General features: G+C 38.3%; 1 protein-coding gene across 1 annotated transcript; it reads right to left on the minus strand.

Annotated features, from left to right (window-relative positions):
- Positions 1 to 975: 975 nt before the first annotated feature.
- Positions 976 to 10,407, minus strand: LOC132171893 (eukaryotic translation initiation factor-like protein). The gene is made up of 6 exons (XM_059583305.2): positions 10,146 to 10,407; positions 8,953 to 9,928; positions 8,644 to 8,849; positions 2,558 to 2,594; positions 1,886 to 1,953; positions 976 to 1,775 (listed from the first exon to the last, which is right to left on the minus strand). Exons 1-6 carry the CDS (start codon positions 10,241 to 10,243, stop codon positions 1,301 to 1,303), a joined length of 1,860 nt encoding a protein of 619 aa, XP_059439288.2. The 5' UTR covers positions 10,244 to 10,407; the 3' UTR covers positions 976 to 1,300.
- Between the last annotated feature and the right edge of the window lie 3,942 nt (positions 10,408 to 14,349).

Here is a 14,349-nt window from a genome sequence, read left to right on the forward strand (position 1 = left end):
CACATTTATATTGATCTCTAAAGTGCTGCCAAATATTCCTGTCTATTGCTTATTTTTTCATCCTACCTGCATGCTTCTGGACACTTTCTGCTTAATTAATTTCTACATTGACTAGCTTTACCAGGGCTGTGTGGGCCATTTCTTGTTTTTCATGACTGATTCAAATCATCTAATCATTCTTCAATTGATATACACACAAGTGGTTGTGGACAAGGATGACAAACAAGAAGCCAAAATGGAAAACCCCTTCATGGAAATACAACGTCACTGTCATTGCGTCAAAACACGAATCTTCTTCGTTATGTGACAAGTTTTATTTACATAAATTTTTTAAACCATGAATGTGGTAGGGAGAGAAAGGTGGTGGGGGGAGGGGGGGGGGGGGGGGGGGGGGTGGGGGAGGGGGGTTGGGTGGGGTGTGGTGTGGGCGTTTTTAAAAGAAAATGGAGGAAGAAAGTTGCAAGAGGCTGCCATTAGTATTAATGAATTTCATCCACTCCTCCCATTCAATTTCCTGGTATTGCCACATTTTCCGGGTCATATGAGGCCACCTGCTTGGGGAAAGGACTTCCAAGAAGGAGCTTTTCCTAAGATTTGCCTAACATATTAGCCAAACAAATTAGAAGCATTCTAAAGCAATATACCTTTTTTTTTTCCTTCATTTCATTTTCGTCTTCTGTTTTTTTAATGCAAAACACCACCTTAGTATGATCCTAAAACTCAATTTAGACAATCATTAGTTAAAAAAAAATTAATTGAATTACGCTAACTTTGACCACTCTCATTGCCATGTCAAAAACGAAAAACCAAAAAGATCTTTCTTATCGAATGATAACTAGGCCAGATCATTAGTCCTCTAGGTAATAGGTTTATCTCCATTTTATGGTCTAAATCCATCGTCCAGAGGATATGTATTACTACAATTAATGCATATAGTAGTAGTAAACTCATGCTACAGTGCCCTAAACTCTCAAATAAAAGGCCAACGACAGAACACTTTCTCCTCTAAAAAAGATGGGGAACACAGTTTTGTCAAAGGAGAAAATGAAAGAAAACCAAACGGAATAAAAGTAAGAAGCCTAGTTGTAATGAGAAGATGGCACCCGTGGGGTAGCATATTGTAATTATTTTTTGTATGACAATCATTTTCCCAGAGGAAACTGAAAAAAGAATCAGGTGCAGGAAGCATCACTGGTGAACTGCTAAGTCCTTCCACAGCTTGCACATACCCAAATGCTATATCACCACGCATTCTTCTAACCACAATGATTATCAATTGCCAACCAAACCACTCAAACATTCAGTAACCATTAATCTGAGGTCTTGGGGTTGGACCCATCAGCCGTGAAAACGGCATTTGGGTCCGGCTAGGAAGGCCCCTTTGGACTGAAAAGCGATCGGCTGTTTTTGGATCTGAGACTGATCTAGAGTATGCTTGAGCCAGCTCAACGGCTGAAGCTGCTTTTCCATAGCGCAGACCACTGGAGTCAGGGGAGGCTGGTTTTGGCTGCTCTACAGGTTTGCGCCAAGTCTCGGGTGAAGGTGGCCTCTCTACCTGCTGCTGCTGCTTCTCGGGCTCTTTGTTATTCCTCCGGCTCTCATTATGCCAGTTCCTCCTCTGCATATCAACTCTCTCAGTGTCTTGCCGCTGATCTTTCCTCTCAAATCTCTTCCCAGTCCTTTGATCAAGAAGAGGATTCTCCGTTTTTTCACTGTAATGTGCAGGAATTGCATGCCCATGAACTCTTTCAGTCCTGGGAACATTATGTTCAATCCTTCACAAAACAATAAGTGATCTGTAAGAATTAATTTACAATTTAAATGGTAATGCATAGACAATTACGCTAGTTCTAATAAGACAATATGAGAAAGAATAGAAAATTACTGCCTATCAGATTGTTGAACCAAGTCATGGTTGATCCCAACATCGTCTAGCCCTCGCTCCTTCAGAACCTGAGAAGATGATCAGCAATACAGTCAAGCTGGGAACATGAAGCCACTGAAAAAAGGGGGGAAAAAAAAAGAAAGAAAAAAAAAATAAAAGAAAAAGATAGAGAGAACACAAATAAATGGTACCCATCCAGATTAGTAACTAGTAAAAGGAGGTAAAAGGGAAGGGGAACAAGGGAATAATTTTTTTTTTTTTTTCGAACTCTTAGGTTATGTTTAATACACAAAATGGCTATTCCATTAAGAAAATAAATAGTTTTTATTGAAAATAGAAAAATGTAGAATGAAATAGCTTTGTAATAGCCATTCTCATGTCCAATAAGGGAATAACTATTTCAAGTGTTAGATCTTTATCATATGCTTAACACCAAGGCTATTCTATTCCACCTTTTTCCATTCCTAATCAAAACTATTCATTTTTCTAATAGAATAGCCATTCCGCGTACCAATGTAACCTTAGTAACCTTATACAAATACCCCCCTCCCCCCACCCACACGCACAAAAACACAGAGAGAGAGAGAGAGAGAGCACAAAGAACAAATGATATCACAACAGCATGAAGATGCAACAAAGATTCAACATTATAAATTAAATAAAACAACTCACCAGTTCTCGTGGGCGAGCACCACCAAATACTGCATTCCTGCATCACTCATATTATTTGTTCAGTATCATGGAGAAGGCCCAGTATCCAATGAAATACGAGCACATAAATAAAATTACATGTCACTTCTTTGAAATTAAGGAGACATGAATCACATAAATGATACAACGATAACTTCTCCTTTAGAGAAGATCGGCCAGAGAATGAAATTAGAAAATTTAACTAAATTCTACTATATTTCAAAATATAGCACAACCCTTGATGCATAGATATTTGATTTTGCAAACCACCATTAACAGCAAGAGAATAAAAGCTTCTTATCTTAAAGTCAGGAAAGCAAAAATAAATTGGATAAGAATTTACAGGACATGCTAATTTGGTTCCACCGTTGACTGCATCCCAAAATTAGCTGACCAATTCACTGGTTAAACATAATAAGGCTAGCTTGGTCTTCTAGTAGTTTCTTTTTTTTTTTTTTGATAAGTAACTTGGTCTTTTAGTAGTTAAGAACAGATACTTGACCATTCGTGAAAATCATATGTAGCAGTGCAGCAGACCAACATGGAAACAAATATAATGCACTCTTTGTATCTTACTCATCCAAAACACACTTTCAATTTATTCCATGAACTTTACCCAACATATTGTACCCATTTCCCCGTTCTGGAATTTTTAGTTGCTTCCAACTATTCAGTGAATTCATGAACTTTAATTATACATATTGAGTCATATCAACTCAGAATCGTTGTAATGAGACTCACCATACTGCTACCAAATTTGATGCAAGAACATGATTACCTAAACAGCTAAAATTATCCAAGTGGAACAAATAGACTTTGTGGGAAAGGAGTCCATACAAAATAACAATTGTCTAAAACTAGTAGGTGATCATGCCAGAAAGTAGGGCTGGTAATCCAGGGTGAAGGGTTGGGTCGTGGGTCGACCTGTTAAGGGTCAACCATGACACGACCCGTTAAGGGTTAACTCTGACACGACCCGTTTAGTTAAACGGGTCAAACCCTTCAATCATGATATGACCATTGAAATAAGAGGGTGACACAACACGACCCACTAACCTGTTTAATAAACAAGTCGTTGGGTTGACCCAACCCGACCAAAAACTAACATTGGCACCATCTCCCACCTCAGATCTGGTGTGGGAAAAAGGCCCTAAAGGAAGCTTTGCCAAATTTATATGATATTGCTTGTGGCTAAGGATGCTTCCATAGCGGCTCACTTGGAGCTATATGGTGGCTCCAATCAGGAGAACATAAGTTTTGCTAGAGCAGTTCAAGATTGAGAGGTGAATATCTTTACCTCATTCTTCAATTTGTTGTGTTCAATTAAAGTAAGATGGGAAGGTGAAGAGAACATTTCCTTTCCCTTGGAAGAGTATTTGGCAGACCAAGGTGACGTTGAGAGTGGCTTTTTAGCTTGGTCGGCGGCCCTAAGAAAGATATTTACCATAGACAATCTTAGGAAATGGCATGTCATTGTGGTTGACATGGGTTCTATGTGGTTGGACTTATCATTTCCAAGGCTCGCCAAGCTTCGTTTTAGCAAGCAAGCTCAAATCCTTGAAAACTAATTTAGAGAGACGGAACAAAGAGGTGTCTGGCAATGTAGAACAGAAGAAGAAGATCATTTTAGAAGAGTTACATGTTTTTGAAGTTCGTGAAGAAGAAAGGCCTTAGGTGTTGATGAGAAAATGAAGAAAGCACATATTGTTAGATTTTAGAAAAGATCTACTCTCAAGGAGGAAGTGAGTTATAGGCAAAAATATAGGGTGTTGTGGTTACCTGAGGGTGTACTAAGTTTTTCACACAATGGCTAACCCAACAGAAGAAGGAACTTCATGGACTCCTTGTTGATTGATCGTACAATTTCTATAAAAATTGTCCTATTTTATAAAAATTTGTTAACCGAGCAGTTGAATTAGAGGCTGAGGCAAATGGTTGGAGATAAATTTTGACCAAAGAGAGGTGTAGGAGGTTGTGAATGTAATGAATGGTGACAAGATATCGGGCACTGACGATTACTCAATAGCATTCTTCCAAGCTTGTTGGGTTGTTCTGAAAGAGGACATCATAAAGATCTTTTGTGATTCCCATGATGGTGAAATTAGAGAGAAGCCTTAATGCAACATTCCTCGCCCTCATTATGAATATTCCAGGGGCCGTTGACCCCAAGGATTTTTAGTCTAGTGGGTAGCATTAACAAGATTATTGCTAAGATTCGAGTGTACATTTTTTTTTTTTATTTGGCACCGGGTATTCGCAGCTTCGCTACAAATAATCCCGGGGGTGCACAGGCCCTCGGCAAGGAGTTTCCCGCAAGTGCACCTCGGTTAATTCAATGGGCGAACTCCTAGTCCAATGGCCCCAAGAAGCATTTTGCACTCGGTGAATTTCAAACCTAAGACCAAGATTCGAGCATACATGCTTAAGATGGTGCTAGAGAAGATTATTTCTAAGTCACATAATGCGTTCATCAGAGGAAGGTAGATCCTAAATCCTATTCTTATTGCTAATGAATGTCTTGATAGTAGAATGAGATCAGGAGGCCAAGGGATTATTTGTAAAATAGACTTAGAAAAAGCTTAAGATCATGTTAATTGGGATTTTCTGCTGTACATGTTGAGAAGCTTCGGGTTTGGGGGGAAATGATGCTCATGGATATCGTACTGTATTTTCTCGGTGCATTTCTCGTTGCGTGAACAGCTCTCCCACAAGCTTCTTTAGCAACTCCTATGGCTTGAGGCAAACGGGCCTTTTGTCTCCTTTATTGTTTATCATAGTGATGGATGCCCTAGGCGGAATGATTTCAACGGCAGTGAGTGGAGGTCTGTTGTCATGCTTCTCTGTGGGGACATGGACTAATATCTCCTATCTTTTGTTTACTGATGATATTTTGCTTTTTATGGGGCTAACCCAAATCATCTACACAACTTACGAAGTTTATTCTTATGTTCTGAAGTTGTGTTGGGTTTGAAGATGAACTTAACCAAGTTGGAATTCGTTCTATGGGAAATGTTGATAATGTGGCTGGGGTGGCTAAGATTCTAGGTTGTGGGTTTACATCTCTACCCATGAAGTATCTTGGTCTCCTAGCCTCCTATAAGGCCAAGCACATAGGGGCAGTGTTATTGAGAAGATAGAACGTCGATTGGCAAGTTGGAGAAGCTTGTATTTGTTTAAGGGTGGTAGGATTATCCTTAACAAGAGGACTCTATCCAACTTACTAATGTACTTCATGCGCCCCTCTTTCCTCTACTTATGAGTATTGCAAACCGTATTGAGAAGCTTCAACATGATTGCTTATGGGGTTGGCCAGTTGAAGAGTTCAAAAATATCATCTGGTAAGTGGGTCCAAGGTTTGTACAAAGATTCTCTGAGGGAAGGTTGGGAGTTAGTAACTTGCTGAGGTTCAATCATGTTCTCTTAGGTAAATGGCTTTGGCACTATGGGCTTCAGAGATAGGCTTGGTAGAGAGTGATGGTGAACTCTAGATTTGGATGTTCATGGAGAGTGTGGTATTCTAGTGAGCCTGTTGGGTTGTATGGGGTATGTTTATGGAAGAATATGAGGAGGGGTTAAGAGAAGTTTTGTAATCATACCAAATTTGAGGTGGGAGATGGATCCAATGTTTGATTCTCGCATAATCTTTAGTGAAGGGATATGGCCCTTAAGGAAGCCTTTCTAGTTTTATTTGGTATTGCGTGCGCAAAGGATGCTTCTATTTGCGTCTCACGCAAATTTTTTGGAGGTACTATTTAGTGGAATGTGAGCTTCGCTATGAGCAGCTAGTGGAATGGTAGTCCTCAAAGTAAAGCAATATGGAAGATGATTCAGTTCTGCTTAATGTGGTGTATTTGGAGGAAAAAAAATTATCGAAGCTTTTAAGACATTGAGAGGACATTGGTAGAATTAAAGGCCTCTTCTTTGGTGGTGTCTTCTTGTGGGCCTTCAGGTGCTTTTTATTTTTGTGGGACGTAAGGATGGTGGAGCAGTTAGCCGTGTGTGCAAGTGGAGGCCCTTGTCTTGGTGTTTTTAGGGGGTTTTGCAATTTCTAGTTAGGTGTTTCCTTTTGTATACTTCTTATGTACTTATGGGCACTTTACGCTTTTAAAAAAATTGTTCGATTACTAGTAAAAAAAAAGGGCCTTTTTTTTCAATACCCTATACCATTGGATGCCTGCTTATAATTGTTTTCATATTTCTAGTTTTCATGACTTCTTATTCTTTCTTTTCTTTTTATGAATATTTTTTTTATCTTTTATCTTTTTCTAGTTAGGTGTTTCTCTTGTGTACTTATAATCGAGATTTCACAATAGAAGGGAAGAGTACTACAATCCAATAAATCTCTCCACAAGCAACAATTGCACCGTGATAGTTGTTACCACCAAACATAACCCGGGTCTCTCATGATCAGTCCTCTAAAACCAAGATCAAAACTCTTATGATCAATGATTTCAAAGAATATAGGACCTTCCTCAAACTTTACAAAACCCATAGTTGTATAGAGCAAAACATCCCAACCAGATAGTTTAACTTGAACACCCTAATACATGAATCAAACCCAGGTGCAAAATCAATGAAAAGCTATTCTTTACATATTGAGGTACCTATTCAGTGGCCAACAAAGGCTTTTGATTCCAGTCTTGTCTATGTTTTGATTGTTAGAAACTTACAATGTTCTAACAAGTGAAGCCTGATACTACTACTAAATTGACTGAATTTTTTTTTTTGATAAGTATTTAACTGTGCGGATAAACGTGTAGGCACCATAGCGAGCCAAGAGCTGACAGGGGTCCCTAAGGACTACAGCCCTGGCTTTCTGAGATGCCATTGTTTCTATCAGATCCTCTACCACAAGAGACACAGCTTTCCGAGGTCCACGCTAATGCATAAGCTCCTCGGCTGCTTCTGTCTTTGAGGACCTCTTTTTAATTGACTAAATTGATGTTGCCAAATAACCCTCTTCCATTAAGGATAGATTGGAGTTCAATGCATGTAATGGTTTGGAGGTGGGATTGGGAGAAGGAAACCCCCATTTTGTAGTCAACAACTGCAATTTGAATCATGTCATATTTTTTTCAAGAATAGAAGAACCAAAATGGTATAGCATACTGAATGCAAGAAATAAAAAACAAGTTGATTCAAAATTTGTTAATAAGCATGCCACTCTACTACCATAGCAACCGATTGGCTCATATTCGACTACCCACAAGTTATAATATTACCATTACCATAAAGACACAGTTTTCCTCCAACCCAATTAATAAAATTGTTATGTTTCCCTTAACATACGAGAAGTATATGCTTTTTTAATAGAATTTCTTCCAACTCCGTTAATGCTATTAAAAAAGAAAATTGAGAAGCGCATGCTTTTTTAATAGAATTTCTTCCAACTTTGTTAATGCTATTAAAAAAAGCATATGAGGACACATGACAATCTTATAAACTGGGTTGAAGGAAAATTCTATCCTTACTGTAGATTCCATACTTAAAATATATGCAGGTAATAATAACAACTCATATATAGAGTGCAATAAAAAAAAATCTGTGGATATGACATTCAAAGACCCAAAAAGGTAATGTAGAGGACTGACAACATCAACTTTTACTAGCATATGCAAATATGTAAATTTTATACAAAATCGTATGACACACTCAACTGAAGGGAAGAGAACCCAAATGAAATATAACTTCGAAGGAAAAACAATCTCTCAGCTCAAGATTCAAGGTCATCCAAAAGATTCATTAGAAGTTGCAAGGCTGTTCTAAAAGTTACATATACAGACTTCCCAAACCTATATAATCAGGATTTCAATAAAGAGACTAAAAGATAGTAAGCTATTCTGATGTCTGAAGTATCAATTTTTTGTATCCCCCCTCTCCGGCTTTGAATAGACCAAAAAAAAAAGTATCAATTTTTTGTAGTTCAGTGTTTAATTCAGAGAGTATGCTTTAAAACTTGCATCATACCGTTGTATTTGTCATCCTAATTACAAATATCTATATACATATAGAAAGAACCAATAACAAGGAGCACTGCCAAAAAAAAAAAAAACAAATCAGTTACTGACCTCTCTCTTTCAATGTTTCCTTCTGACTGCTCAACGGGCTGTGACCGAGGCTTTAAATTCAACTTGGGCTTTAAATTCAATTTGGAACGCTCCACAGCCTGCTTCCCACTGTCACTGCTAGCTATGCTAGGTTTTGCAGGATTCGTGTTTGCATAGGCTTCATTAACAGTTTCAGCATGAACAATGTCACTCACCCGCTGATGCCCCTACAAGTAATGAGATAACAGGAACTAAGTGGATTGCAAAGTGAACTCAACATTCCTTTTCTTATATTATTAGTAAATCCCCATAGAGTAACCTTGCTGATACCTGTGTATGATCAACAACAGGCTGCTCTGAACTTTCAAGTGGCTTTGTTCTTGGAAGCAACTTCAACTTAGGTCGCTCTGATGGTTCTGGAGGCACTGGGGGCTGCAATTCAGATCCACCAAGTTTTCCATCATTATGAGCCAGTTGAGTCCTATCTATAAGAATTGCCGGGTTCCTCTCTTTTACTTCTGAATACATAGGAGCCCCAGCCCGTCCATAATCTGGCAACTCCTTCCTAGCAACCCGAACCCCATCCTCAACATTCAGAACCCTCTCCGTCTGCCTCGCCAATGTTGTGTCATAATGTTCTCTCACACCCACAACATCCACCCTATCATAGCTGCTATTAACATAACTCTTGGACTGAAAGCCACTCTCTGTTTCGGATGACATAACAACCTCAATATCTGCCTGAGAATGGAATGAATGCTTCGATTGCCATCTACCTGAAGATACCTTCTCAAGCGCGCTGGCATGAGCCAACTTCAAAACAGCGGTTGGTCCAGACCAGGCAGATTGTTGCACCGGTTCACTAACCCCCGCCGCCTCCTTCCTCACCGCCCACACATTCGGATAAGCCCCACCAACTCCCTGCCCACCATTCCCACCTAAATTCTGTGAACCAACCCCAACATAAGCCGCCTCGTTGACCTTCTCTGCATATGAATTCCCCTGCCGACCCGATAAGGCCCCGACTGCCCCATACTCAGGCTTCGGCTCAACACGGGCAGGCAGGACCTGAATGCTCTCATCACTGACAGTCCGGCGGGGGGCAGAGACCCCATCGAGGGGCTTCCGCTCATCCTCGTCGAAGTTCCGGCCAATGCGCACGGTGTGTGCGAGAAACGGAGTCTTATCGTCGAAATGCCTCGTCGCAGGCGACGAGTGCGGCCGAGTGCGGTGGTCGGGTCTCCCCATCGGGTTTCCCCACGCGTTCGGGCGCTCGTAACCCGGACGATCCGACGGCCTCACAATTCTAATAAAACAAACAATTGATCAAAAATAAAAAAAAATCAACTAGGGTTTGTACTTGCAGATCCAGTAGCTCATATTAGAGATATTTTTTTTAACAATGATTTGTGCTCAAATCAAAGGGTTAACTATTGTTAGCGTGAATTAGCAATAGGAAATAAATCGAACGGATAAGAAAGAAAGAGGAATCGAAGAGAAGAGGGTAAAAAAAAGGTACTTACACGCCTGGAGCAGAGGGGAGAGGGAGATCAGTGGGGATAGAGCCGCCATGGAAGTCCTTGAGAGTCATCGTGTTCCCACTCGCTTTCTTCTTCGACATTTCCTCTCTCTCTCTCTCTCTCTCTCTCTCTCTCGGCGTATAGGTGAGTTTGATTTTTCTTCTTATTCTTCTTCTGTTTGATGCTTCTGAGAGAAGAGAGGGGACGAGGGGATTTCCTCCGGTTCACGGACCTCAATTCTCCTTCTCTGCTTCTCTCTCTAATTCTTTGCTTATCAATCAGATCGTGCCGCGTGCACCGTCCGATCCCCTGTGTCTTCCTCTTTTGGAAAATTATATCCTTTTTTTTTTTTTTTTTCCCGAATTTGGTATTTTTAAATTTTTAATGTTTTATAAGCCTTTTAATTTTTGCTTTTTAACAACAACATAGACACTGCCATATATATTAGCATAATCAAATGAGAAAATAAGATCAATACTTTCACAGATTACTCATACGGTCCTGGCAGCTATTATATAAAAATATTGATTAAAGCTTACATAAATTGTTATTTTTTTTATCTTAAATATATAATGGAAATTAATTTTTTGGGTAAAGTCCACTTAACCCCCTCAAACTACCACCCCAATGATAATCTATCCCTTAAACTATCAATTGCAACAATTTACCCCAAATTTTAACAAATTATGAAATTACCCTTACTAAAATAAAAAACAAAAATACTAAAATTTAATTTTCTTTCAAATTTTTAAGAATATTTTTGTCTTATTGAAAATTCTGTAAGGATAATTTCGTCATTTTACTAGCATTGAGAGATACATTATCATTGTTTTGATAGTTTGGAAAGTAAATTGTCGCAATAGATAGTTTAGGAGGTAGATTGTCATTAGAGTAGTAGTTTAAGGGAGTCAAGTAAACTTTACCCTAATTTTTTACTTAAAGCTTTTGGTTCTGTTTTTTCCTTATGAGAGAAAGCATTTTTAGAATTAAGTCATAAAATTAGAAAACAAAAAACAAAAAATCAACAATTCAATACCAATTTTTTAGGAAAGAAAAAATTATTTTTTCCTTTTTCCCTGTTTAAATTAGTAAATAATTTTAAGAAATTTTAGTTTAAATTAGAATAAATTTTCTCAATCTAATTTATTATTATAACACGTAATTCTCATATATTTTTTTAAAAAAATGCATGACATATATTAGTTTATATTAAAAATACATTAAAAGGAATTAAAATAATTTCTTCTAACTCAATTTTGTCCTATTATTTTTCACAATATTAATATATAATTTGACACAAGGGGATAATATAGTAAAATTTCCTATATATAATACAGTTCACCTTCATGTAACAATATTAACAGGATTTCAATTGAGCCAAGCCCACGAGATTGTTTTGCTTATTAGAAATATAATAGGCTGAGCCTTTCGTGACTTTGGGTTGGTGGGTGATTCTATGAAAATAATCTTCACCCAAATTGAGTGCGGGCAAAGCCCGTTCATGGCAAGCCCACTCCCCAAAAGCTCGGCCCAACACCATAAAATAATATAAAATAAAAGGGAAACAAATCTTCGTACTCTTGAAAACAAATCTTCGTACTCTCAGTTTAGTGTTGATACATTTCGTTTCAACGGTGACTTGAATAGACTTTTTATTGGCCTTCACGATGACTGTATTCATGTCCATGCGTATTAAATCAATATTTATCTAAAAGCTTAAGCTTTCTAACACTTCCCTATAATTACTTGTGAGGTTTAAACTCTCTCTTAGTAGGGCCAACAAGTATAATATTTAATTAAAATGAGAGGTGAATGACGGAGACAATGTTTGAATTCAAAACTTCAATCTCTTTTGATAATATGTTAAATTACAACTTATCCTAAAAGTTTAAAATGGTAGAAATATATGAATTTAATCATTTAGTTTATATTCTATAACAATACGTCAATTAGTAACATATTGATAGCGACTTTAATAGAACTTCTCCTTGCACATTGAACTTTTGAAGGAGTCTATTTTCAATCAAAACTTCTATGTGGTCCTTATCACTCCTCAACCACAAAATATGACATTATGAGTGTTATAATATATTTCCATATATTTGTGATTACAATCAAATCGTTGCAATTGCATATCAAATCATTGTGATCATTGATTATCAAAACCTTATAATTGATAATCAAATCCTTGTGATTTGATTACCTTATTTGTATTGTATTCACCTATCATATATATTTTCTCTATAAGTATGGATGATTTGTATTGTAAAATAAATCAATTGAATAAGAGTATGATGTGGCCTTTAGGGTTTTATCTGTGGATGTAGGTCATAGACCGAATCACGTAAAATCTTTTGTGTTATTTATTTTATTTCGCTATTCTTTTACATTTCTATTAGCTTTATGAATTTCTTCAATGAGGGACAAAATTAAGATTTTCCATGAAAAGATCAAAATATGAATGAAGGATCAAACCAAATTTAATCGGGGTTAATACAAATTTTAGGCCATATATATGTGTGTGTGCGCGCGCGCACTAAAGGAGGCCGAGCCAGCTTCCATCCCCCCTTTTTTTTTCCTTTTTTTTTTTTTCTAATCAAATTAGGGAAGGATTACAAGTAATCAAAATACGGAAAAGGGGTGGGCTCCCCTACAACCCTACAATAGACCCAAACACAGAAATTAATCATGCAGGTAATAGTAACAAAGTAGGAAATTGGCCAAATAATTAGCCCAGTCCTCTCCAAAGGACCACATAAAGCTGTTTTAAAAGCAAAAGGAATACATGAAAAGTCATAAACATCAAGAAGTTTACAAACCCTAATTACATGTGTAAGAACCTCATGAGGTCCAAACCCATCTGCACTCCCAACACAGAACATCAACCACCCGAAGGAAGTCTGTTGAGGTTCAATAATGCCGCTCTGCTCACTTTGACGGCTCTTAGAACATGCATTGCGGGGTGCGATTTCGAATGCCATAAAAGGATTTGACTTCCCTTACTAGACACCAATTGATTTTTAGATGAGATGGTCAAAGGCCCGATCCAACAAATGGTATCAGAGCCAAGGTCATGGGTTTGAGTCGCGGGAGAGTCATGTTGAGGGAGGAATTGTTGAGATTCAATAATGTCACTCTGCTCACTTGGATGACTCTTAGAACATACCTTGCGGGGTGCAATTTTGAATGCCATAAAAGGATTTGGCTTCCCTTACTGAACACAAATTGGTTTTTAAATGAGATGGTCAAAGGCTCAATCTAACAAAGTAAGTATAGGGAAGGCATTGGTAAGATCCGAATTTAGAACCAATGAGAAGGGAGTACTGTCTCCGGAAGCACTAGTCTCGGCAACAAAATTAAACCCTAAATGCAAAGGGAGATTAAAACCCACAAAACCCAAACAAAACAACAAGAAATACAATAAAACAAAGGAAAAAACAGAAAAATAAAATCAAACGGAAATGCAACACAAAACCCAGCAACTAGTAGTGACGACAATGGTAAAGGTGGAGGAGTGGCCAGAGGAATTAAGCTACTGTTCGGGGCGTGGAGAGCACTCGGGAGCGTGGTGCTCACGCTCTGGCGCGTGTAGTGCAAAAAGCGGATCGCAAGGTGGCGGTGGAGAGCTGGGAGGCCGGTGGTGACGGTGGAGGAGCAATCGGAGGAGTCTACTGCGCGGAGTGTGGGGAACACGCGCCAGCGAGTGAGTTCTACGCTTAGGCGAGTGGGGCTCACGCTCCAGCATGTGTAGTGGGCCAGCTTCCGTCCCTAAACACTATAATATTCTTTGGCTCTCAAATGTGTGTATTTGTGAGGATAGGTTAGGAAAAAGAATATCCTTTCTTGTGTGGATAGATTGAAGCCTTTAACTATTTTGAAGTTTTGCATATATATGGCTCACATGATCATATCCTTTTTATATCTGTCCTTTACATATACGTTAAAATGTGCTTCATCGAACTGACTGGATCCTAGGCAAAGCTCATGTATATCTTAGCTGATCTCTGAGGTCCACATTTACTCCACGAGCCAAATAATATGCAGAAAAACAGATTAATAGCTCTGTTATGGTTAATGTACCTTAAAATTTACTGTATTGTTGGTTTACTTTTACTTGAATTGTGTTTTGTTAACTTTGGTTTATGTAGTGAAGAAGAAACATGGTTATTGTTGCCGATAGACATAAGCAATCTTGCCGAACCACGTT

Source organism: Corylus avellana, chromosome 1, assembly GCF_965113065.1.
Source record: "Corylus avellana chromosome 1, dhCorAvel1.hap1.2, whole genome shotgun sequence".
NCBI classification, from domain to species: domain Eukaryota; kingdom Viridiplantae; phylum Streptophyta; class Magnoliopsida; order Fagales; family Betulaceae; genus Corylus; species Corylus avellana.

What these genes read in the sequence shown, in the direction of transcription:
- LOC132171893 (XM_059583305.2), bottom strand. Translation starts at nt 10,243, where the DNA reads ATGTCGAAGAAGAAAGCGAGTGGGAACACGATGACTCTCAAGGACTTC. An exon ending in CTGTTGTTGATCATACACAG is followed by an intron (nt 8,850 to 8,952) that starts GTATCAGCAAGG and finishes CATTACTTGTAG; the next exon opens with GGGCATCAGCGGGTGAGTGA. An exon ending in GGAAACATTGAAAGAGAGAG is followed by an intron (nt 2,595 to 8,643) that starts GTCAGTAACTGA and finishes TGAGTGATGCAG; the next exon opens with GAATGCAGTATTTGGTGGTG.